Raw genomic sequence first — 23,873 nt, 5'->3', positions numbered from 1 at the left:
TAGGCTAAGGGTCAAATCAGAGCTATAGCTGCCAGCCTACACCACAATGACAGCAACTTGGGATCCAAGTCACATCTGTGACCTACACCACAGCACACAGCAAGGCCAGATCCTTTAACCCATTGAACGAGGCCAGGGATCGAATCCACGTCCTCATGGATACTAGTCAGGTTCCTTACCTCTGAACCATGGCAGGAACTTTGGGGCTTTTTGTTCTTGGTGAAAACATGCAGAAATATTTGTTTGCTTTTTCTATTTAATAGCCCATAAACTACATTGATGGACTGTTTTAAGACCAGGAACTATAATATACTCTTTTGTTTCCCCAGTTACTGGCACATAGTAGGTACCTAATAAATGTTTGACAATGAATGAATGAACAAGTGACCTTTCCCACACTCTTTGACTACTGACTCTGGAATAATCCTGGCCCTGCTGGGGGAGGGGGAGGGTCAGTTGTACCAGGCTTAGCATCGAGATAGCCTCACAGTATCACTTTCCACACTCTGATTCCCAGCTATCAGGCTTGGGACTCAGTTCAAGTGAGCAAGTGCTGGCTCTTTCCACAGCCTCCCTGGAACTCTTGTTCCTGCCTTAGCTTCCTGCCTGGAATCTCAGGGACTGGGAGGAGACTGGGATCTTGCTTCAGAACCATCCTTCAGGGCTACCCCAAGCCTCATACCCAATTTCTCGGCATTATATGTTGCTTTCTCCTTGCTTTGCCTGCTTGCTGGGATCTCTTGCAATTGCCCATCTTCTCTCTCGAAGGCCTGCCATGATCTCAAGGTCCAGATTCACTCCTTCCTGCCTGGGCTCTCCACCCACTTCGCCAAGCCCTGGTTATGGCAGCAAGGGTGGTGGTGAGCTGCAGGGAGATTAATGATGCCCTTTCATGCCTGTCAAAGGCAGAAATTCCTAACCTTTGTCAAAGTCCCTAACTCATTTGAGAATCTGATGAGAGCAATAAACTCTTTCTCCAGTAGAAATCGCAGATGTAGTATTTTGTGTCTTGGAGCATGTCATCTTAGACACTTGCAGGATGTCCTGAAACCTGACCTTGCACCTTCCCTATGGCCATTGCCTAGGATACCAAGCCCGTCACACATATTGTGTCCATGCATCTTTTTTCTTTTTTTCCTTTTATGGCCACATCTGCAGCATATGGAAGTTTCTGGCTAGGGATCGAATCCAAGCCGCGGCTGCAGCCACAGCAACACTGGACCCAAGCAGCTTGTGGCAACACCAGATCCTTAACCCACTGAGTGAGGCTGGGGATCGAACCCACATCCTCACGGACACTATGTTGGGTTCTTAACCCACTGAGCCACAGAGGGAACTTCCGTGCATCTTCTTTTTCCAACATTTCTGACAGTTTCCAGTGAGGCACCGGTGCAAACAAACAGGCTTTGGAGCCAGGGAGACATAGGTGCAGATTCGGCTCTGTTTCCTTACTAGCTGCGTGACCTTGGACAAGTTAAGCAGCTTCTCTCAATTCCAAGTCTGTAAAATGGGGATAAGAATGTTTACCTTTCAGGGTTGTTGTAAGTCTTTAGAGACACCGCAGTAGAATGCACAGCCTGGCACCTGCAGTATTTATTTAGAGGGAGCAGCTGCAATTGTGGATGGAAACCACTTTGTCCAGTTCCATCAATTTCAACATCCTTGGCAGGGCTCCTCTTTTTCTCCATTACTTTATGGTGTCACCTGTAACCAGGGCAGGGGGTGGGTAGGGAAGGATTCAGAGGCTTCTGTCAGATGAGGGGCAGCGTGAGTAGGGTTAATATGGAAGTGGGAGGGGAAATCAGGACCGCTATGAGATGACATCAGACTGAGATCCAGTGAAGGGCTCTGGAGGCTGCATAGAAAGATCATACTCAGAACTAGCCAGCATGAGTCGATGAACAGGGTCATGCTGAAGTTTAAAAAGGGAAGCCAGTTGGTCAACGGGCGCCTACTCAAGTGGAAAAGTTAATGCTTAGCCGGGCCAGGGTGATGACTCATAGCTTGGCTATGCTGAGGTCGTGGAAGAATGAGGTGGCTAATCCTACTGGCCCTGTTCTGGGAGCCTTAGCAATGTGACATTCAGCTGAACAAAACCCACTACCTCCTACATTCCACAGCAGTAGCGGGGAAGCCAAGGAGTGGTTCAAAGAGTGGCCACCAATCTGAGACTGTCTGGGTTCAAAACCTAACCCTACTTTGCCGACAAACTGGTGATATTAAATATGTTACTTCTCAGTTTGCTTAGCTGTGGAAGTGGAATGAAAATAATTATACATACCTCCCAGGGTTTTAAGGAGATTGGATGATGTGAGATAATAGAAAAGATACATATCGGTCTGTGGGCACACACCCCACCCCCACCCCCCCACCCCCTACTTCGTGGCACAGAGCTCTTAAAACCTTTGTAATTTCCTAAGGAATAAGAGCACCAAGGCCTTCTTTTGTTCTTTTTTTTTTTTTTTTTGTATTTTTGCTATTTTCTTGGGCTGTTTCCGCGGCATATGGAGGTTCCCAGGCTAGGGGTCTAATCGGAGCTGTAGCCACTGGCCTATGCCAGAGCCACAGCAACAGGGGATCCGAGCTGCATCTGCAACCTACACCACAGCTCATGGCAATACCAGATCCTTAACCCCCTGAGGAAGGCCAGGGATCGAACCCGAAACCTCATGGTTCCTAGTCAGATTCATTAACCACTGAGCCACGACAGGAACTCCCTTCTTTTGTTCTCATGAAGCTACTCTGTCTGGGTGGGCTCCTGGATGGGGCCTGGTCACCAGAAAGACCAAGCCATAGGGAGAAGCTTGGAATTTTCAGCCCCACCCCCCCACTTCTCTAGAGCAAGGAGAGGGGCTGGAAATTGAGTTAATAATTGATCATACCTATATGATGAAGCCTCCATAAAAATCCCAAAAGTATGGGGTTTGGAAAAATTCTAGGTGAGTGAACACATCCATGTAACAGAATGGAAATGCATCCCAACTCCAAGGGGACAGAAACTCCTGTGTTTGGGATCCACTCAGACCTTACCCTATGTATCTCTTCATCTGGCTGTTCATCTGGATCCTTTATCAGATCCCTTAATAACTAGTAAACTTATTAAGTAACTGTTTTCCTGAGTTCTGTAAGCTGCTCCAGCAATTGCTTAATTGAACCCAGGGAGGGGGTGATGGGAACCTCAGATTCATAGCCAATTGATCAGAAGCCCAGGTAACAACCTGGACTTGATCTTGGTGTCTGAAGTGAGGGTGGGGGCAGTCTTGTGGGACTGAGCCCTTAACCTGTTGAATCCAATGCTAATTCCAGGTAGATAGTGTCAGAATTGTGTTAAATTGGAGTTGCCTTGTGGTGCAGCAGGTTAAGGATCTGGTGTTGCCATGTAGCAGCTTGGATTGCTGCTGTGGCACCGGTTTGATCCCTGGCCCAGGAACTTCCACATGCTGTGGGCATGGCAAAAAAACAAACAAACGAAAAAAAACACACCCCCCCCCCCAAATCCCAACTTAAATTGTAAAGCACCCAGCTGGTGTGGCAGAAAATTGCATGGGTGGAGGGCACATGCCCCACCCAATACATCTAATGTCAGAAGGTTGTAAGTGTTCTGTGTGACAGTAACAGAGATACATAAGAAAAAAACCTGGTTGTTTTTTCCCCCCCCTGAAAACGGGTGAGCTAAGGCTTACTTAGCCTTTTGTACTCAAACACTAGCTTTCATTTTGTTAAGTATTTGGGGATTTGGGGACGAAAATAGAAGCCCCTGCTCTTTGGACTTTGCTCCAAGGAAACTTTAAGCACTAGCTGGATAAACGTTTACTTAGGAAGGCAGGAATACTGTCCAGTCTCAGATGCAGAGAAAGAATATTTTGTGTCTTCACAAAATGAGCCAGGAATAAAGGAAATCCCCAATTGTCTGCTGATCCTAGAAAGTGTTCATATACCAATTACCTTGTTCTAGGCTCATGGGAGGGAGTCCAGCTTAATCTTTAAGCTGTGTTGGGGTCTTATCACGTGGAAAAGCAGCGTGGGCTTTGGGGCTGAAATTCCAGGCTTATATCAGGGCACCACTGCTCTACGTGAGGTCAGACACCTTTCTGAACTCCTTTGAGTCTCAGTAGCCTCATCTCTAAAATGGGATACCTGAGGATCAAAGGTTACCTTCGCTGATTTTTTTTTTTTTTTTGTCTTTTTGCCATTTCTTGGGCCGCTCCCTCGGCATATGGAGATTCCCAGCCTAGGGGTCGAATCGGAGCTGTAGCCGCCAGCCTACGCCAGAGCCACGGCAACTCGGGATCCGAGCCGTGTCTGCAACCTACACCACAGCTCACAGCAACGCCGGATCGTTAACCCACTGAGCAAGTCCAGGGATTGAACATGCAACCTCATGGTTCCTAGTCAGATTCATTAACCACTGAGCCACGACGGGAACTCCGACCTTCGTTGATTTCTTTCAACAAAGGAAGCTGAGGAGATACACAGACCATGGGTAACCTTGCTCTGTAGGGTTTGTTGAGGGAGAGGTGGAGGGTCACAGCATTTCTGTGATTTTTGAATCCCTCAGCCCTCAGCTCCTTATAGAACTGGGGCTGGGAAAAAAATTCAGCCTTAAAAAAATGCTACTCAGTTTGGAAAACTGATTGGGGTAGCCTGCACGCTAGGCCGATGAATGGAAAAGGCAGGCACCTCATTGGCCCTAAGGGAAATGTTCTTTGAATGAACAAATGAATGGTGCAGGCTCTGTACATATTTCTTTCTGTGTGTGTGTGTTTGTGTGTTTAGGGCTGTACCTGTGGCATATGGAAGTTTTCAGGCTAGGGGTCAAATTGAAGCTACAGCTACCAGCCTACACCACAGCCACAGCAACATCAGATCCTAGCCATGTCTGCGAGCTAAGATACTTAACCCACGGAGTGGGGCCAGGGATTGAACCCGTGTCCTCATGGTTATTAGTCAGGTTCATTACCTCTGAGGCACAATGGGAACTCCTCTGTATACATTTCTAATTGACTGGGATCTCTTATTTTTTCTTTGCAGATGAGAAAAAGAAAACGAAGAAAGTTGATAATGAACTCAACCCTGTTTGGAATGAGGTGACTTCATTGTTTTTCATTTTTATGTCAATGGATAAACTACTTCTGACTGTCCCATCTTTAGTCAGAGGTTAACTCTTCCATTTGAAAAGAGAATCTTTGCATTTCACCCCCATGCCCTCTACCTCCCTTTGTGATCACAGAGACAGCAGAGCAGTTCAAGGAGATAGAACGCAGTGCCATCTCCTTGCAGTTGTGGGGTGGCGAGTGGAGTGAGAAGAGTGGTATTCTAGCCTGGTGCAGCCATGAGCTTTCTGTGTGACCTTGTTCACTTTGGCTGCAAACTGGGGCACATCTGTAGAGCAACAAGTGGGGTTAGATCATCTCCGGAGGCCCAGAGGGAAAGCTCAATAATTAAAAACGTATCTGCATGTGCCTAGTCAAGTTTGTTTTACGTGATAGTTTGTGTCTCTGGAAGAGTAATGTCATTTGCTGTTTTTTATGTTGATAAAAAAGTAATATACTCTTTTTTTTTTTTTTTTTGCTTTTTAGGGCCGCACCTGCAGCACATGGAGAGTCCCAGACTAGGGGTCGAGTTAGTGCTGTGGCTGCTAGCCTAAGCCACAGCCACAGCAAACGTGGGATCTGAGCCACGTCTGCTACCTACACCATAGCTCACAGCAATGCTGGATCCTTAACCCACTGAGCGAGGCCAAGGATTGAACCTGCAACCTCATGGTTACTAGTCGGATTTGTTTCTGCTGCACCACAACGGGAACTCCAGTAATATCCTCTTAATGTAGAAATTTGGAAAACTTCAGATCAGCTTAAAAATTACTTTTGGTCCTACTCTACAGAAGCAACTACTGTTAACATCTCAGATGCATCAGTAAATGTTTATTGAGTGGATATATTAATAAAATATATAAAATAATCAAAATAATATCATATAGCAAATAGTTTCCTATCCTATTTTTTTCTTTCTATTATATTCTGAGCATATACTCTTATCATTCCAGTCAAAAAAATTTTTTTTGGCTGCACCTATGACATGCAGATATTCCTGGGCCAGGGACTGAACCTTTGCCACAGCAGTGACCTGAGTCACAACAGGGACAATGCTGGATCCTTAACCCACTGAGCCACCAGGGAACTCCCCAAAATATTTTTAATGACTATATGTTATTGAATGGATATAACATAGGATTTATTTTCCTACCCCTCCCACTGTTGACTTTATTTTATAAATGGTTCAGTGTTTAGTTATATTTATGGATATGTGAAATTTTTACTTCTTTCCACTAAGTAGGATTTTCCTATGCTGACTAATTTTGAAAAGTTGATCATCTGCCACATAATTTTTCCAAAAGCCAAGTCAAACCTTTTGGATTAGTGCAGTGGTAAACGTCTTTGTTATTTTGCTAAGGCACCAGGCTGTGAAGACTTCCCCACCAACTGAAAATCCCTTCCCTTCCTGATTAGTTTGAGTATCCCTAAAAGATAAAGACTACGCATTCTTACTGGATGAGGCCAAGACTAAGAGCTTCTTATGCCTTTCTGAAAAGCCCTGCTGGTCTCACATAGGTTGAGAGGGAATTCCACTTCTCTGCAATTTCCCTGGAAGCCAGCACACGGCCAGCTGGACTCCTAGTTCTGTGAGAGCCAGAGGCCTGTCTGGTTGGTCCCCGTGGGCACTGTGGATTCCTATCACCTTCCACAGAGCTCCGCAACTACAACAAGTAAAAAGTACATACATGTGTGCCTTTAGCAATAACATGGCTCTTTATATTTGAGCTCAATCCCTGTGGCCCATGGCAGAGAGGCGTATGGTCACATGAGTAGGCACGTTCTCCACAGGGCATCATCTGTGTCCCCCGTTTGGTTTACAGCACATTTGTTTCTCATAATGCATATGTGTTTATCAAGTAAACTTCCCAATTGCAGCTTTATAACTGAAACCAAACCTAAATGAACTGCCAACCCCAAACCCAGTGGGATAGGTGGGCATGAAGTTGATATATATATATGTATTTTTATATCTGCCATTAGAAAGCAATTTACTGCATTAAGATGAGACTAACCGACTACAGCACTGACCATGTGGGACTTAAAATGAGGGGCTGATGCATTTCAGAAAATATTTTCTTAGCTTATTCATCTTTTTGCTCGATAGTAATGTGATTAAGAAAAGCAAGTTATTTCAAGTTAACCATGGACTATGTCTCACCTGGGGTGCCAAAAATAAAACAAATACATAACCACTGAAGAAAGCATTTTGCATACACAGTTTATTCTAGTCATGCTGTCATTGTGGTAGGCACTACGTCTAGTTCTCTGCCTATGAGACCAGTTTGGTGACTTGTCCAAAGTCACAGAGCCTAGAATACGAGAAGCTAGGAGTAGCCACCAGGTCCTTTGAAGATAAGTCTGGTTTGCTTTCCCACGAGCCTCAGCAGCTCCAGGCTCACAACGTGATCACTTTTGTCTATAGAATTGAGTAATTCAAAAGATTGTCATTGGTGAGGATGATCCAGTGTTTAGTATTGGTGCATTTTATTATATTCCAGAATCCCTTTAAACAGCCTTTTTGTTTTCATAACCTTTCTGTGGACAGATTTTGGAGTTTGACTTGAGGGGTATACCACTGGACTTTTCATCATCCCTTGGGATTGTCGTGAAAGATTTTGAGACAATTGGACAAAATAAGTAAGTTGATTTCAACTATTTTTTCTTATTTTACATATTTTCTTACTATTATTTATTTGACAAAGGAACATATCTTTTTTTTTTGTCTTTTGTCTTTTTAGGACTGTACCCACGGCATATGGAGGTTCCCAGGCTAGGGGTCCAATTGGAGCTGTAGCCGTTGGCTGACACCAGAGCCACAGCAACACCAGATCCAAACCTCGCCTGTGACTTATACCACAGCTCACGGCAATGCCGGATCCTCCACTGAGCGAGGCCAGGGATCAAACCTGCAACCTCATGGTTCCCAGTCGGATTCGTTTCCACTGAGCCATGACGGGAACTCCAGGAACATATCTTTAATAACATAATATTTCCAATATAGTGTTTTATTTCTATGTTCCCCTCCCTTTTCTGAGTCAATATCAGATATGGCTAATCAATCACAGTGCTTTTCCCTAGTGATTGCTGTATTCCTAAGAGGCTGCAAACACTAAGCCACCACCATTCTATCCCATTTGGCACTTATGGTAAAACCTGTTTATACTGCAGTTTCTTTGTTAACTACATATAGTCACTGATGGTTTATCAGAACTGTAGCTTTATTGGACGCAAGTGAAATCATTTCTTCTGATTATGTATGACCCATATATATCTTGTTCATGTTCTATTTCCAGTCCTACTTCCATTTTAATGTCTTACTTGTTTTTTAAACCTAATAGATCCAAACAAGATCCCTTGTCTTAGCTGCCTACCAGTCTCAAATGGGTCATGGTGGTACCTAATAGTGGCACCAAGGGTTGTCCCCTGGGCAAAGCTGAGGTTCCCGTGGGACTGAATGACCTCAGTAAATTCACCCCAGTCCTTCATCTAGACTTTGGCCTTAGAACCTAGTCTTAGGGTATCAGTTCAAACTAACTAACTCACAAAAGATTTATTCTAAAACCCAAAATACTTATTTTCCAATGGAACTAAACTGCCTGTTGGGGAAGGGCATTCCTACTCCCAGATTAATGAATTTTCCTTCATCACATGGGAAGCCAAATTACTCTGTATCCTTGATCGTAAGATATCATTGACTGTAAGATGTACTATTAAAGTAATAACAGATTTGGGGGGAAGGGAAGAAGCTGGATACTAAATGCCCATGTCAGCTCTCAGAAGCATCTCAGTTTTCATAATGTCATTGTATTTAAAAATGTAGGTCTTAGCCCCAGGTACATTTGGTATAATCAGAAGGCTTCCATGAGAGCAGTAAGTTAGAATGAGTTAGTTGAGTTAGGTTGGCCATATGCTCTGATTTGCTTTGGATAGTTCTGGTTTATTGTCGCAGCACAATGATTTATGAGGCCCCTTTTGCTGTCAACAGTGGCTTGGTTTGGACAGTAAATTAAATGGTCACCCTAGTCATTGGGCTCTTCTGCTTAATGGCGTCAGACTAAGAGAGCCTGGACAGACATCTGCCCCGTGGTCAGTGCTTTTGTAGGTACTGTCCATGTTCACCTTTCATGAAGTCCTTTCTTCCAGGTTCCACTGCTAACCAATGCCCCTTGGGACAGATTCATTTTTTCCTTTGAGTTGTATAAATACATTCTGGCAGGTTCTGGACCTACTCTTTTGGAGGTCCAGAACCTGAGAAACCGTTCTGGCTTTTTAAGGTTATATTCTACCTCTCAGCTTTGAAGAGATTATGTGATTTTCTATCCCTCACCCCAGTTCCCAGAGGACAGTGTTATTTTCTGTATGTCAAAGCTTTGGGGAAGCAGGTGGTTGAACCTCACTGTAGCCTCCTATCTGTTACTAATAATAGTCGTTTCTTTTCTTTGCTCTCCTCTTTCTGCAAGTGGAACCACTGTTTATATTCTAGTCAGCTGTCTCCAATAGAAATACAGTGCAGGCTACATTTGTAATTAAATTTTTCTAGTAGACATGTTATGAAACTAATTTTAATGATATACTTTATTTAACTCCATATGACCAATATATTATCTTTTCAGTATATAATTAGTATTTTTAAAATCATTGAGGGAGTTCCTATTGTGGCACAGTAGAAACAATTCTGACTAGTATTCACGAGAATGCGGGTTTGATTCCTGGCCTTGATCCGTGGGTAGGGGATCCAGTGTTGCGGTGAGCTGTGCTGTAGGTCACAGACCTGGCTCAGACCCTGCGTTGCTGTGGCTGTGGGTGTAGCTGTGGCCAGCAGCTGTAGCTCTGATTTAACTGCTAGCCTGGGAACTTCCATATGCTGTGGGTATGGCCCTAAAAACCAAAAATAAATAGATAAATAAATAAATAATTGAGATGTTTTACATGCATTTTTTTTTCTCACTGACTCTTTGAAACCCGGTGTGTATTTCGCACTACCAGCACCTCTCCATCTAGATTGGCCACGTTTCATGTGCTCCCCTAGTCACATGTGGAGAGCACAGCTCCAGACCACCTGACTCAAAAACTCAGGTCTCTCTGGATGTCTCCCTTTTGTATCCTATCCAATTTGTTGCCAAATGTGACTTTTCCTTCCTTTCCACTGTTTCTTTCCACATGCTTCTTACAGCCCCGGCCACCAGCCTGGTTCAAGCCTCCTGTTTGAATGTGGTGATGAAGCCTGGCAGGTGACCTGGGAGCTCTCAAATATGTTTCAGACATAGTCGTTGCTCTCCTGAATGTTACATGCTTGAGAGTCAGAAAACAAACAGGTGAAGAAATAGAGAATATGTCAGGTACTGTGAAATGCTGTAATCTAAGGAGGAAACTGTCATAGCCCAAGAAGAAAACTAAAGCAGAGTAAAAAGATAGTTATTGAGGGTGGGAGAAAGTTCTGTATGAGATGATAATAAGGTGACAGTTGGGCAGAGACCTAAGTGATGTGAAAGAATGAGCCATGCAGCTATCTGGGTCGGGGTGGAGGGTATTCCAGGCCAGAGAACAGTAAGTGCTAAGGCCCTGAGGCAGGAGTATTCTTGGGGCATTGGACAGAGATCAAGGAGGCCAGAGGGCTGGTGAGGGAAGGAGATGAGATCAGCAAAGCCACAACAGGCATGGCATTGTGAGCCATGGAGCAAGCTTTGGATTTCATTCCTAGTAGGATGGAAATTGATTAAAGGGTACTGAGTATGATCTGACATATTTGAAAAGTATCACTTGGGCTTTCTGTGTAGAGGTTGAATGTAGGCATGAGTCAAGAAGCAGGGAAAACAATATTGGGAAAACATCATATATTTATTTTACACCTGTTGGAAACACAGTGGGCCCCTTGGAAGACAGCGGGGCAATATTTTTGGTATGTTTAACCAAAATATTTGTGTATTTGACCTCAGATTTTCTTCTTGGCTTTTCTACTAAAGGTTTCGCTTTGAGGCAGCATTCACAGCTCAGTGCGGGAACGAACGTCTGCTTCACCTGGAAGCACAGGGTGGGGCAGAGGATTTTTCTACGAATTTAAGGAATGTCTTGCCTGTGGACTTTCCTGTTGCCATGGAGACTGGCTGTGCAAATGGCTCTCTCACTCTGGAGTCTGCAGCCCTCGAGTGCCTCGGTTTTGCTTGAGCCCTGGGCTCACACCCACAGAGACTGGGCCAGGCAGTCAGCGCACACAGCGCAGGCGTGTCAGCAGCGTTTCTTCCCAGGCACTGGGAGCTGGTGGGGCTGTTCTGCACAGACTCTCGTCTTCCTCACTTTACAGTCATCCAATAAGAGGTGTGGACTGAAAAGGGGTGAGGGAAGAGCCAGTGGAGCCAGTTGCTTACACAACGAACATGAAATGGTATTTTTAGCTGAAATGTCAGAGTGGAAGGATTTTCCCAGGGGCTGAAGAATTAGTTTACTTTGCAGCCAGGCAGTGGTTGTCTCTTTAGGAGCTCTTCAAATGCATTATCCCACCTAATCCTCTCGGACATCCAGTTTTTCCTTAGAGAGGTTTAGTCCTCTGCCCAAGGTCGCACCAAAGGTATGTGTCAGAGTCAGCATATGTATCCAGACCTGTATGTCTGATGTTTCCATTATATTGAAAAAACTCTGACCACCTATAAGAACTAAAATGTAGGTAGAAAGAATATCTTTTAGCGCAAATGGAAGTAATTTTTGGTTCTGATTTTTCCAAAAAAAAAACCACACACACACACCCACCCCACACCACACACACACACACACAAAACCACTCATTATCAGAGTATTGGTCCCTCCTTCCTAGGTAAAAGTTTTAAACAGGCATCTTACACTCTTGAGTAATAAGTCACTCATAGCCTATGATGGACAAGATGAGTTCAGAGAATATATCTCATCTGATCGTCACAGTGACCTTAAGAAGTGGAGATGAGATGAGACTTGAGGCTCAGGTTGAGGCCAGGACCTCATCCCTTGGCATCTTGGCCCTGTCATTCTACTTGAGTTCTTTGTGTGTTTGTGTGTGTGTGCGTGCTTTTTTTAGGGCTGCACCCAAGGCATAAGGAGGTTCCCAGACTAGGGGTTGAATTGGAATCGGAGCTGTAGCTGCTGGCCTATGCCACAGCCACAGCAACACAGGATCCGAGCTGCATCTGTGATGGACATCACAGCTCACGGCAATGCCAGACCTTAACCCACTGAGCAAGGCCAGGGATCAAACCCACGACCTCATGTTTCCTAGTTGGATTTGTTTCCGCTGCACCACATGGGAACTCCTACTTGAGTTCTTAAAGAAGAAGCAACTTCAGGAGCCTGGAAATGTAGGCATGAAAGATTTTTACAAGTTTTCAGATTAGTGCATGAGCGTGTTTGTGTTCTGCTCGTGCAAAGGTGATATAACAGGGACCAGATTTATCCTCTCAACTGACATAACCAAAGAAGTAGATGAAGTACATGCAATAGTGGTTTCAGATATTGGACACTGACAGGCCAGGACAGTGATCCCTAAAAGAGGGATAAATGAGATGAGCCTCTGAGTGCCCAGCTTCATGCCTAGAGAGCTTTTCTAGGCTATAGTGCAGGACAGGAAAATCCTGGCTGTCTCCCAGAGTTGGGGAGGTATAGGTAGGAGTCTAGAGCCACACACACACACACACACACACACACACACATTCTACTCAGTGGTTATAGAATTAGAAAAAGAAAAAGTCAAGCTTGTGTTATGAAATGTACTAACTTCCTGGGCAGGGTTTTTTTTTTTTTTTACTTAGATTAAACGGAAAGACTGTGGTTTGGAGTGAAATTAATTTGCTGGGATAGAGTGGTAGTGCTTATAAGAAGCTGTCATTCTCTGTTGTACAAAAGACCTTGTGTTCAAGCTTCTAACACTGATTTCCTCCAGCGACCAGACTCGCTTCTGCCATGACCACATGTAACCGTGACAGGCAATCTGAGGTGGCAGTCCCCATGACCTTTCCTTTTCCTGAGTGTGGTTGGTGAGGAGGGTTGAGGCAGGTTTTCAGCCTGGAGTAGCTTCTCAGGCTGTATGAAAATCTAAACCAGAGACAGATGTTACTGTGGAACAGAACTCCCAGTTCTGATTTCTTTTTACTTGCATATTTTTGAGAACGGCAAAGCTATGAAAAAAATCAAAACTCATTTGGGCTGGCTGGCTCCCGGTGCTGGAGAGGCCAAACACCTCACTGTTTGGGGAGGCCTGGTAAGTGGCTGTCGTAGCCCTGCTACCATCTGGGGCGGGGGTGGGTAAGTAAGGGGGGGGGGGGATCACAGCCCCAGAGAGAGACCCCCCAGAGAGACTAAAAGAGAAAGGCATTTTATAATGACAAGAGCTGTAATTATCTCCTAATTGCACTTGGAGGACCATCTCTTAGGAGAGGAAGCTTTAGAACCTATACATCATTTGCCGGGTCATTGGACTGTCTTCAGTGGTATATCAGTTAATTTCTTCACTCAACAAATATTCGCCAATGCCTGCTGTGTTTCAGACACTGCTATAGGCATTGGGGGTAGTCCATGCCTTTCATGGGGCTCACATCTGCGTGGAGAAAAGAGGCAATAAGTAAATAAATCCACATATAGTCTAGCAGATGGTGGTAAGTATGATGAAGCAAAATAAAGCAGGGGAAAAGCAGAGAAAAAGGGTGAAGGTGTGTGTTTATGTGTATGTGCGTGTTTGTGTGTATGTGCTATATAAGGATTTGTCCTGGGGTCTGTTTTATAATGCAACATCTGAGGAACCTATGGTTTTAAAAATCTATTCAGATTCCACTAATTGGATGAGCCCTCTGAGTGCCCAGCTTCATGCCAAGAGAGCTTTTCTCGACTGTAGTGCAGGACAGGCAGATCCTGGCTGTTTTAGGAAATAAACATTGTTTTACAAACAGATTCATTGGGTATGTGGAGGGAGTTACCTGCTGTGCATAGGAGAAATGACTGGTTTTAAGTCTTTTTTTTTTTTTTTGTCTTTTTGCTATTTCTTGGGCCGCTCCCGTGGCATATGGAGGTTCCCAGGCTAGGGGTCAAATCGGAGCTGTAGCCACTGGCCTACGCCAGAGCCACAGCAACACTGGATCTGAACCACGTCTGCAACCACACCACAGCTCACGGCAACGCCGGATCGGTAACTCACTGAGCAAGGGCAGGGACCGAACCCGAAACCTCATGGTTCCTAGTCGGATTCGTTAACCACTATGCCACGATGGGAACGCCTGGTTTTAAGTCTTTTGCACAGTGATTTTGTAGATATGGCTGTGGGTTTTTACACACAGTTCTTATCAGTTCATTCATGCCTGCCTGTCCACATTCCACATAGATAAATCTGTCATCCTTTGATTTTGGGTGTTCATGAGTTCAGACCAGCTCTCCCTACAAGCACCAATTTGAGTCGCATTTTTTTTTTTTAAAGATCCCCTTTTCTAGAGCAGGGTCTGAAATAATAATCAAAAGTGATGTTAAGTGCTTACCACATCATCATTTTAATCTGTACAGCAGTACTATTTGGTAGAAGTTGTCATTATCCCCATTTTACAGATGAGGAAACTGAGGCTCAGAGAAGTTTCAAGTCTGGTACAAGGATGATTCCAAATCAATCAGCTCTGCCTAGCTCCAAGTTCTTTCTTTCTTTTTTTTTTTTTTTTTGTCTTTTTTGCTGTTTCTTAGGCCGCTCCTGTGGCATATGAAGATTCTCAGGCTAGGGGTCGAATTGGAGCTGTAGCCCCTGGCCTACGCCAGAGCCACAGCAACACTGGATCTGAACCGCGTCTGCAAACACACCACAGCTCACGGCAACGCCGGATCCTTAACCCACTGAGCAAGGCCAGGGATTGAACCTGCAACCTCACGGTTCCTAGTTGGATTCGCTAACCACTGAGCCACAACGGGAACTCCTAGCTCCAAGTTCTTAATCACTATGTTACCTTATAGGTCCAAGGACTAGACGAATGGATAGATGAATGAGTGGAATGAATGAATGAAAAATACTACTTTGACTCTAATGGACAAGGGCATTAGGCAGAGGCAGAGCATGGGGGCTTCTGTTGAACTGTCCAGAAGAGGCAAGTGCAGACTTGGACCCTTGAGGACTAAATGATCAGGAGCAAATAGCAGCTTAGCAGGTTACAGTCATTTATTCAAGAACTAACTTTGGAACATCATCTACATGCTAGGCCTTAGGCTAGTTAACCCACACCTGGTCTTATAGCTTTGCTGCCCAGGAGGGCTTTGGGGAGGAGACTTGGGCTTCCACTCAGCTCTTTCCCCTGTTCAGGTATGCTTGTATTGGGGTGGAGGGTAGGGTGGGCTGGAGGGGTACTAGCAAGAAGGGAAGAGGTGCTGATCTTGGAATCCTGCAAATCCTGCCACAGCCTCTAGGCTAGGTCAGTGATGCCAAAATCTGGGAATGGAGTTCATTGCACCCCCACCTCAGAGGGCTTGTACACGGCCAGGTTTGGGAACCACTGTGTGGAGTAGGAGTTTCCAGGTTTCCTAAAACCCCTGCCCTCTTGTGATGAACAGGACAAAGTCCTCAAGGCCCTCTGACAATCCAGGTGTGGAGTAAGGAGGGGAAGCCTGGTGTGGAGTAAGGGTGGGTACAGGTAACCAGGCCTGCCAAGAAGATTTTGATGGAGTTTTGCGTGCTACTTTGTTCTATTAAATAATTGGATTTCTATGTCTATTTCTTCTCTTTTCTCCCTCCCACTCCTTTTTTTTGTCTGCACCTGCACCATGCAGAAGTTCCTGGCCAGGGGTCAAAACCACATCACAGCAGCGAACTGAGCCTCTACAGTGACTACCATATCCTTAGTCTGCTGCACCACAGCGAGAACTCCTGAATGTGCTTTTATTTATTCATTTATTTATTTGAGAATTGCAGCATTTATTTCAGGTTCTCTCTTGTTTTGGTTGTATTTTTTTTTTTTTCTTTTTGGCCACACAGGCAGTATGTGGGAATTCCTGGGCCAGGGATTGAACCTATGCCGCACAATGGCAACCAGAGCCACAGTGGTGAGAATGCAGGAGCCCCAACCCGCTAGGCCATCAGAGAACTCCCCTGCATGTGCTTTTAAAATACTGCACATGTTCCCCTCTCCTCAGATCATCTTTGCCAGCCGCCTTCCCTCTCCCCTGTGCTCCACCCACCCTTCCACCTGTCCCAGACCATTGTTCCTCAGACTTCCTGGGTATAAGAATTAACTGGCGAAAAAGTCTGACTCAGGGCCTGGGAACCTGTAACCGCCCTGGTGATTGTGCTGTAGGGAAATCCAGGGAACCACATGCTGAGAAACGGTTTATGAGCTAATCCTGAGGGCAAGGGTGGGCCTGTTGGGAGACTCAGAGGGTTCCCCAGGGGCAAGGTGGATAGGAGACCCAGGGAGGTGCCCTCTTAAGGCGGGGTAATGCTTTCCAGGGTTCCTGTGATAGGCTTCGCTCCCATGGCTGCACCACCTCTCCCACCACTAGGTGCTGGGCTTGGCTGGCCCACCTGTTGGCTAGGGGCCAAGGGAGGAGTTTGACGGAAGTGTGGGGAGGGGGACAGGGCTCAGCCAAGCATACCCCCCTGGCCTTCCAGACCTGGCTTAAACGACATGAGAGCCCTGTGCTTCAAAGGCTGGGCGAGTCCTGTTCTTGCAGGAGACCTGGAAGCCGCTTAGAGAAGTATTTGTCCTCAGCCCAGTTGGGGATCGGGGACTGTTATTCTCCCTCGGAGGATGGGAAGTTGGTAGTCCTGCAGTCCCTGGGGGCAGAAACAGTGCGGCATGTGATTTAGTTTCCAGCCTTCAGCTTATTTTTCCTTTCCCTGATGAGGGAATTTCCAGTACGCCCTCCTGCAGTCATCCATGTGGGCTGCGTCCCTGCTGCACACAGATCAGCTCTGTATATGTGAGGTCCCCCGATTAAGAATCCAGCCAGCAAAACCCTTACTCACCACAGTGGCATGCGGTTGTTAACATTTGCGTCCAGGCCAGTGGGGAGAGTGTTTTCCATTTCTCTTTTTAAAACACAACAGACTCTGTTTTAACAAGAAAGAAACAGCCTGGGAAGTCTACTTGCCATGACTTGCTTGACCAGTTTACTTTTAAACTCTTCAGTTCCCCCAAACATAGTATCTACTTTCCAAGTTGTCGCTTCCATGACTTAGAATTACTTTAATGTCACATAGAGAATCAACTCCAAACTATGTGGACAGTCATGGCCTGAAAGGAATAGGAGCAGAACTGGCTCTTTCTTTATTTCAGAGTACATCTGCTGTTTATTAGCTCCACAAGGAAAGCTGGGGAGCCAAGGGGCCTTGAGAGTCTTTCACTCCAAAGTTGCTTTTTGGATGTTTTAGTGCTGGGTGGAGTCCATGGGGAGACTCTTATTTTTCCATGAAAATACAGAGCAAAGTTTCCCTGTTATTGTCACAGCATAACATTTTAGCATATTTATAGTGTTAGTAATATGAAAGAAAAAGGGTTGGTTTAGTGTCACTTCCTTTAAAGGCTTGTGGTCTGACTGAACTGTTCTTATTCCCTGTGTAGGAAGCCAGGTCACCATTTCTCAGTCTCTCACAGTATTTTGTATCCAAGCAACATTATAAAAAATAGGCCAGGCCAAGGCCAGGCGTGCCTTCAGAGTCTTATAGGCTCACCCATAGGGGATGTTTTCTTCAACTCACAGTGAAAGCTCTTAGAAGTTGTAACTGTTTACATTTTTCCTTCAAACCAGCCTAGCTGTTAAAAATATTTGGGAGATTAAAGTCTTTGTAGGCTTTCAATCAAAAATCAAACACATACTATCTTTACTATAGAAAATGTGTAGTTTATGTTTTCTTTTATGTCTTCCTCCTTCCCACCTCCCCACACAAGCATCAGAATTTCATGACAAAAAAGCAAATCTTAAGAAATAGGTTTAGGAGTTCCTGTTGTGGCTCAGCAGAAAGGAATCTGACCAGTATCCATGAGGACTTAGGGTTGATCCCTGGCCTTACTCATTGGGTTAAGAATCTCGTGTTGCTGTGAGCTGTGGTGTGGGTCACAGATGCGGCTCGGGTCTGGCGTTGCTATGGCTCTGGCATAGGCTGGCGCTATAGCTCTGATTCAACCCCTAGCCTGGGAACCTCCATAATGCTGTGAGTGTGGCCCTAAAAGGACAAAAAAAAAAAAAAAAAAAAAAAGAAGTAGGACTCTAAGGTTTCTGAAAGAAGGAATTGAGGTCAGACTTTACAATTGGCTTCTTTTATTTTACTCTGTTCCTAGTGGATGTGTTACCATCCTCTCACACTCTCTCATGGGGAAGGGGAGCAATGGATAAGATGGATATGTTTGAGTCAGAAGGGAGGTTGTAAAACCATTCAGGGCCATTAAGGATCAGCAGATGGGCTTTATATCTTAGGCAAGCCTGTTCTCTTCAGTTAGTCACAAGACCCACCACTCCCTGTTGTCTTACCTAACGTTCACTGTGTTCCACACTTCTCTTATTGGTCTAGCCTTTCCTCCTGACATCTTATGTGGGTTTAAGTTTGACTCATGATATTTTAGGCCAGTACTTTTGAGGGCAGAAAGCTTGCCTCGTATTCTGGATTATTCATCATCATAGTCATATTCTAGGATATTTTCCCCCTAAATCAAGGAACAAACACTTGAAGAGAAAATGAATATTTAACATGAGGTAGTTTTCTCTTTTTTTGTCTTTTTGCCTTTTCTAGGGACACTTCCCACAGCATATGGAGGTTCCCACGCTAGGGGTTGAATCGGAGCTGCAGCCGCCGGCCACTGCCACAGCCACAGCAACGTGGGATCCAAGCCTTGTCTGCAACCTACACCACAGTTCACGGCAACGCTGGATCCTTAACCTACTGAGCGAGGCCAGGGATCAAACCTGCAACCTCATGGTTCCTAGTCAGATTTGTTAACTACTGAGCCACGATGGGAACTCCCAGTAGTTTTCTGAATAGACATACGTAAGCCAGTACCAGACTTTTAGAGTTGAAAAGGGACTGGAGAGTAATTTATTTCAAGCCATTCATTTGCAGATGATGAAGTGGGCTCAGAGAGTTGAGTGACTTAGGCAAGGGCTCAGAGGAAGTTGGAACACAGAATTAGGACAAGAACAGGAATTGTCTAACCTCATGGTTCTCAACCTGGGGCACTTCTGCCTATCAGGGGACAACTGGTGATGTGTAGAGATGCTATAAAGATAGAGGCCAGTGACACTGCTGAGCATCTGAGAAGGCACAGGACAGCAGCCCCCACCCCACCCCCACCCCCGCCAAAGAATTATCCAGTTCAAAATGTCATTAGTGCCGAGATTGATAAATGCTGGTCCAACCCCAGCCCAGCCCTCTTTCCACTTCAGCACTGTCCGTGCACGCTGTATTTTTTGTTTTGTTCCAAGAATTATTTATTGTTGATAGAGATTCAGGTCATCCTGGCCTTAGCCAAAGCAAATCAGTACATGTTCAAGTGCACAGTATTATGGTTTTAATCATAAATTAGGTTATGAAACATGGAACCATGAGGAATAAAATCCTGTGTGTTTCCATGTCTTTCAAGGTGAGTACCAGTCAGATAACTTTTAAACCTCTAGTTTTCTCATTTTGTTCTTCTTTGTAAAAATAAATTAGCCAACTCCTTGGCCTGCTGTCTTATTTTTTAAACATGGAGCGAAATCCTCCTTGGGCTCACACCAGGTAGGGCTTAGGGAGATGTGGAAGAGATTTTTTTGCGAGGGGCTCTTACCTGGTGTGGGAGGTTTGTTTACCTGTTTCATCAGGTGGAGGTGGAGTCATGGATAAAAATCATGGGTAGACCCAGTATGTCAGGGTATAAAAATCCAAGTGAGAAGACAACATACTCGTTAGAAAAAAAATCTAACAAACATACTGAGTGAACACACTCATCTGAAAAATTACTCTGTGGGGGTTCTATCAGTTCTCAGCATTGAGGAGAGACCTTGTTTCTGTATTGACCTGAAAGGGCTAAAAAGTTCACTCTTAATCCTCTGGAGGCAAAATATTTCTTTTCCATTGTCAATGACTGGCTCTGCTTGTGATCTTAGAAGAGATGAGAATCTCTCCCAGTTGCTGAGCATCTTCTGTCCAAGATGGGACATGCTTCCAAGAAACCAGATGCAAGTGATTTGCATCACTGGGTAAATTAGGTGAAACAGGGCTCCACTAGCAATTTTTGGTCTCATGCAATATATCTATTTACAGGAAAGTGAAGTTACTTATTCAGATTGCTGAGTCACTGGATGTATGTGTTTAGGTGACAGACCCCAGATCTATCATCTGGTCCTATTTCTGAGGTCCAAGTGGGGGAAGAGAATACAGATATATGTTAGTTCAAAATGTACCTATGTTGACATCAGTTTTCACCTCCTGATTTTAAAAGAAAGTGTACTACATTTTATTTTATTTTATTGAGGGCCGCGCCTGTGGCATATGGAGGTTCCTAGGCTAAGGGGTGCATCGGAGCTGTAGCCGCTGGCCTACGCCACAGCCACAGCAACGCCAGAGCAGAGCCACATCTGCGACCTACAGCACAGCTCACGGCAATGCTGGATCCTCAACCCCCTGAGCGAGGCCAGGGATCGAACCTGCGTTCTCACGGATACTAGTCAGATTTGTTTCTGCTGAGCCAGGACAGGAACTCCCAAAAATGTACTGCATTTTAAAATAAAATGAGCATTTCTCTATAAGGTGAACTTTCCTGATTATTTTTGCCTGAAAGCCCAGAGCTGTTTTTGTGTTCCAACTACAGTTTCTTCACCATGGTTTTTTTGATATAATGAATCCCTTCTTTCATTTCAAGGATTTGATGCTAAGTTTTCTAATTTTACGTTAATGACATTCCATGCTATCATATCTGCTATTGGTTAGTATAAGTCACTGCAAATTATAAATGGGTAAGTGGTAGAGGCTGAATGTAGTCCCTCATGGTCCAGGAAGAGAGAGAAGTACACACATCCAGCTTTTAAATGATGCTCCAGAGCAAATTGCCCCATCAGTAAACTAGCAACCTATTTATACTTCAAGAAGGTCTACTTGGGAAGCCCTTTTTTTGCTTTTTAGGGCCTCACCTGCAGCATATGGAAGTTCCCAGGCCAGGGATCGATCTGAGCCACAGGTCAACCTATGCTGCAGCTCTTGCAATGTCAGATCCTTAACTCATTGTGCCATAGCGGGAACTCCTACAGTGGGCAATGTTTTATGAGTCCTTTTCAATGTCCATTACAGAATAATGTCTAAAATTTGTCCTGCTTTTCTCTCTTCCTGGATTTTTGGGGATTATATTCATTCTTTGCCTCTTAGCCATCAATCTCATTCAGAACTTGAAATTTCACACCATAGTTGACTTTGAAATGACTGTTTTGGAGAACCGATGGCTGATATCTGATGAATACTGCCAAAATGCCCTGCTAGGGAGACCACAAAATGGCCCACATTTCATTATGAGTGATGTTAAAGGTAGCAGATGATGAGGGAGGGAACTGGGAAGTCCAGTGAGTAAATGGAAGCCTGCCACTTATTTAGGCCACTCTGTGCTTTCTGTTTCTCCTGCAGATTAATTGGCACAGCCACTGTAGCCCTGAAGGACCTGGTAGGTGACCAGAGCAGATCCCTGCCCTACAAACTAACCTCCCTGCTAAACGAAAGAGGACAAGAGACTGGGGTAAGCATTTCCTTCTTGTCGAATGGCTTTGAAGTGAGGTGGCCAAGCAAAGGGTCATTAAGAGTGTGAAATTATAGCTATCTTACTACGCACACAAGTGCACACATACAGACCTACTGGTTTTGACATAAATAGGTGCCTTTGCAAGTGATGTGGCTTTTTTCCTGTATTCATTTACAGAACTATAAATTAGGAGAACTTGATTTTTCTCTTTCTTTTTTCTTTTCTTTTTTGCTTTTTAGGGCCATACCTTCAGCACATGGAAGTTCCCAGGCTAGGGGTTGAATCAGAGCTGCAGCTGCCAGCCTACACCACAACCACAGCAACACCAGATCCGAGCCGCATCTGCGACCTACACCACGGCTCAGGGCAACGCTGGATCTTAACCCCCTGAGCGAGGCCAGGGATCAAACCTGCATCCTCATGGATACTGGTCAGATTTGTTTCCACTGAGCCATGACGGTTTGGTGTGTGTCCTGCTTTGTGTGTGTGTGTGTGTGTGTGTGTGTACACGCGGTCCTTATTTGCAAAGGCCTCCTTTTATTCTGAGGTTTGTCCTTCCTCATTTTGGTTATGAAAGGTCCTTTATTTTATGAAATGATCCTAATAGTAGATCATCACAGTTGTGGGCATGTTTGGCAAAAAAAGTCAACGACCCTATGTTGAGTCCCCCAGCAAACTGTTTTGAAATTTTGTCAGTTCATGAAATATAAAAGCACAGAAATCTCTGCCCTAAAATCATACCCCATGTGAGAGACCTAAATTGGATTTTTAAAACAGAAGTAACTTTATGTCCTGTAACGAGCTAGTATATTTCTTCCTTTCTGATGATGAAAAGTTATGTAACATTCTCTGTTCTCCTTCTTGCCTGGCTTCTAGCCATCACGGGGTCACATTTAATGCAAGAAGGATAACACTTATTTTGCTTTTTAGGGCCGCACCTATGGCATATGGAGGTTCCCAGCCCAGGGGTCAAATCAGAGCTACAGCTGTCAGCCTACACCACAGCCCTGGCAACGTGGGATCCGAGCCACGTCTGTGACTTACACCACAGCTCAGGGCAACACCGGATTCCTGACCCACTGAGCAAGGCCAGGGATGGAACCCACATCCTCATAGATTCTAATCAGTTTGTTTCTGCTGTGCCGCAAAGGGAACTCCAGGGTGACCCTTATCTTCAGCTTCATGTTTTGCATATTTGTTTCCTCTTTAATCAGACTTGTTTCCCTTTTTTAAAAGCCCTGTTTTATGAATCATATTGTTCTATCACTTTCTGTTAGTCGCTTAAAATTTTTTTGAGAAGTGTGAGGATACATTTCAGCAGTTAAGAAGTTAATGAGCAAACAAAGAACCTGATCACTTAGAATGAGCCGCTGTGACTGTAATTCTGTGAGCAGAGGCCATTTTCAGCCTGGGAAGGAGACTCAAGACAAGTTCATGCTTGCTTGTCACAACTTCCCTCCAGTAGGAGGATGCCCCTTAGCAGTGATACACTTGGCCACCTGTACAGGTAACTGCTTTCCCAGGTGTTCCCACACCACCTGGGCTCACACGTGAGCGATATCAACAGCAGAGGATGTGTCATCTTTCTTCTCACTTTCCCATTCCCCTGCTCGCCCCTTCTAGACTTCTCCTGCTGAAGAAGAAGTTTGTGTTCAGTCTACAGCATTTTTTTTTTTTTCTCTTTTTACGGCCTTACCTGTGGCATATGGGAGTTCCTGGGCTAGGAGCCAAATTGGAGTTGAAGCTGAGGCCTACGTCACAGCCATGGCAACGCCAGATCCTAAACCCACTGAGTGAGGCCAGGAATCAAACCCACATCTTCATGGAGACAACCCCTGAACCACAAGGGGAACTCCTAGTCTGTAGCATTGTGATGCTCTGCCCTGACTCTGTTTGCATTGAATTATTTCTTCCCAGGCCACCATTGACTTGGTGATCGGCTATGATCCGCCTTCAGCTCCACATCCAAACGATCCCAGTGGGACCAGCATGCCAGGCATGGGAGGTAAGCTGACCCCTCGGAAGGCCCAGCCTATGCCAGGGTGCCAGGGAGAGTCTACTAAAGGCTCATGAGGACTCTCCAAGAAAGCGTCCCTTG

General features: G+C 45.0%; 1 protein-coding gene across 4 annotated transcripts in view; it reads left to right on the top strand.

Moving 5' to 3' along the window:
* Positions 1–23,873, top strand: part of MYOF (myoferlin) — a 172,140-nt gene that overhangs the window by 23,176 nt on the left and 125,091 nt on the right. For all 4 annotated transcript variants that reach the window (XM_047762378.1, XM_047762376.1, XM_047762377.1 and 1 more), the window contains exons 2-5: positions 5,032–5,087; positions 7,642–7,733; positions 21,664–21,772; positions 23,693–23,780. In XM_047762378.1, coding sequence (XP_047618334.1) covers positions 5,032–5,087; positions 7,642–7,733; positions 21,664–21,772; positions 23,693–23,780 — 345 coding nt within the window. The remainder of the gene's footprint in view (positions 1–5,031; positions 5,088–7,641; positions 7,734–21,663; positions 21,773–23,692; positions 23,781–23,873) is intronic.

The sequence above is a fragment of the Phacochoerus africanus genome, chromosome 15 (assembly GCF_016906955.1).
Source record: "Phacochoerus africanus isolate WHEZ1 chromosome 15, ROS_Pafr_v1, whole genome shotgun sequence".
Taxonomy (NCBI): Eukaryota; Metazoa; Chordata; class Mammalia; order Artiodactyla; family Suidae; genus Phacochoerus; species Phacochoerus africanus.
The sequence above is the reverse complement of the archived record's forward strand: the minus strand, read 5'-3'. Positions and strand labels throughout refer to the sequence as shown.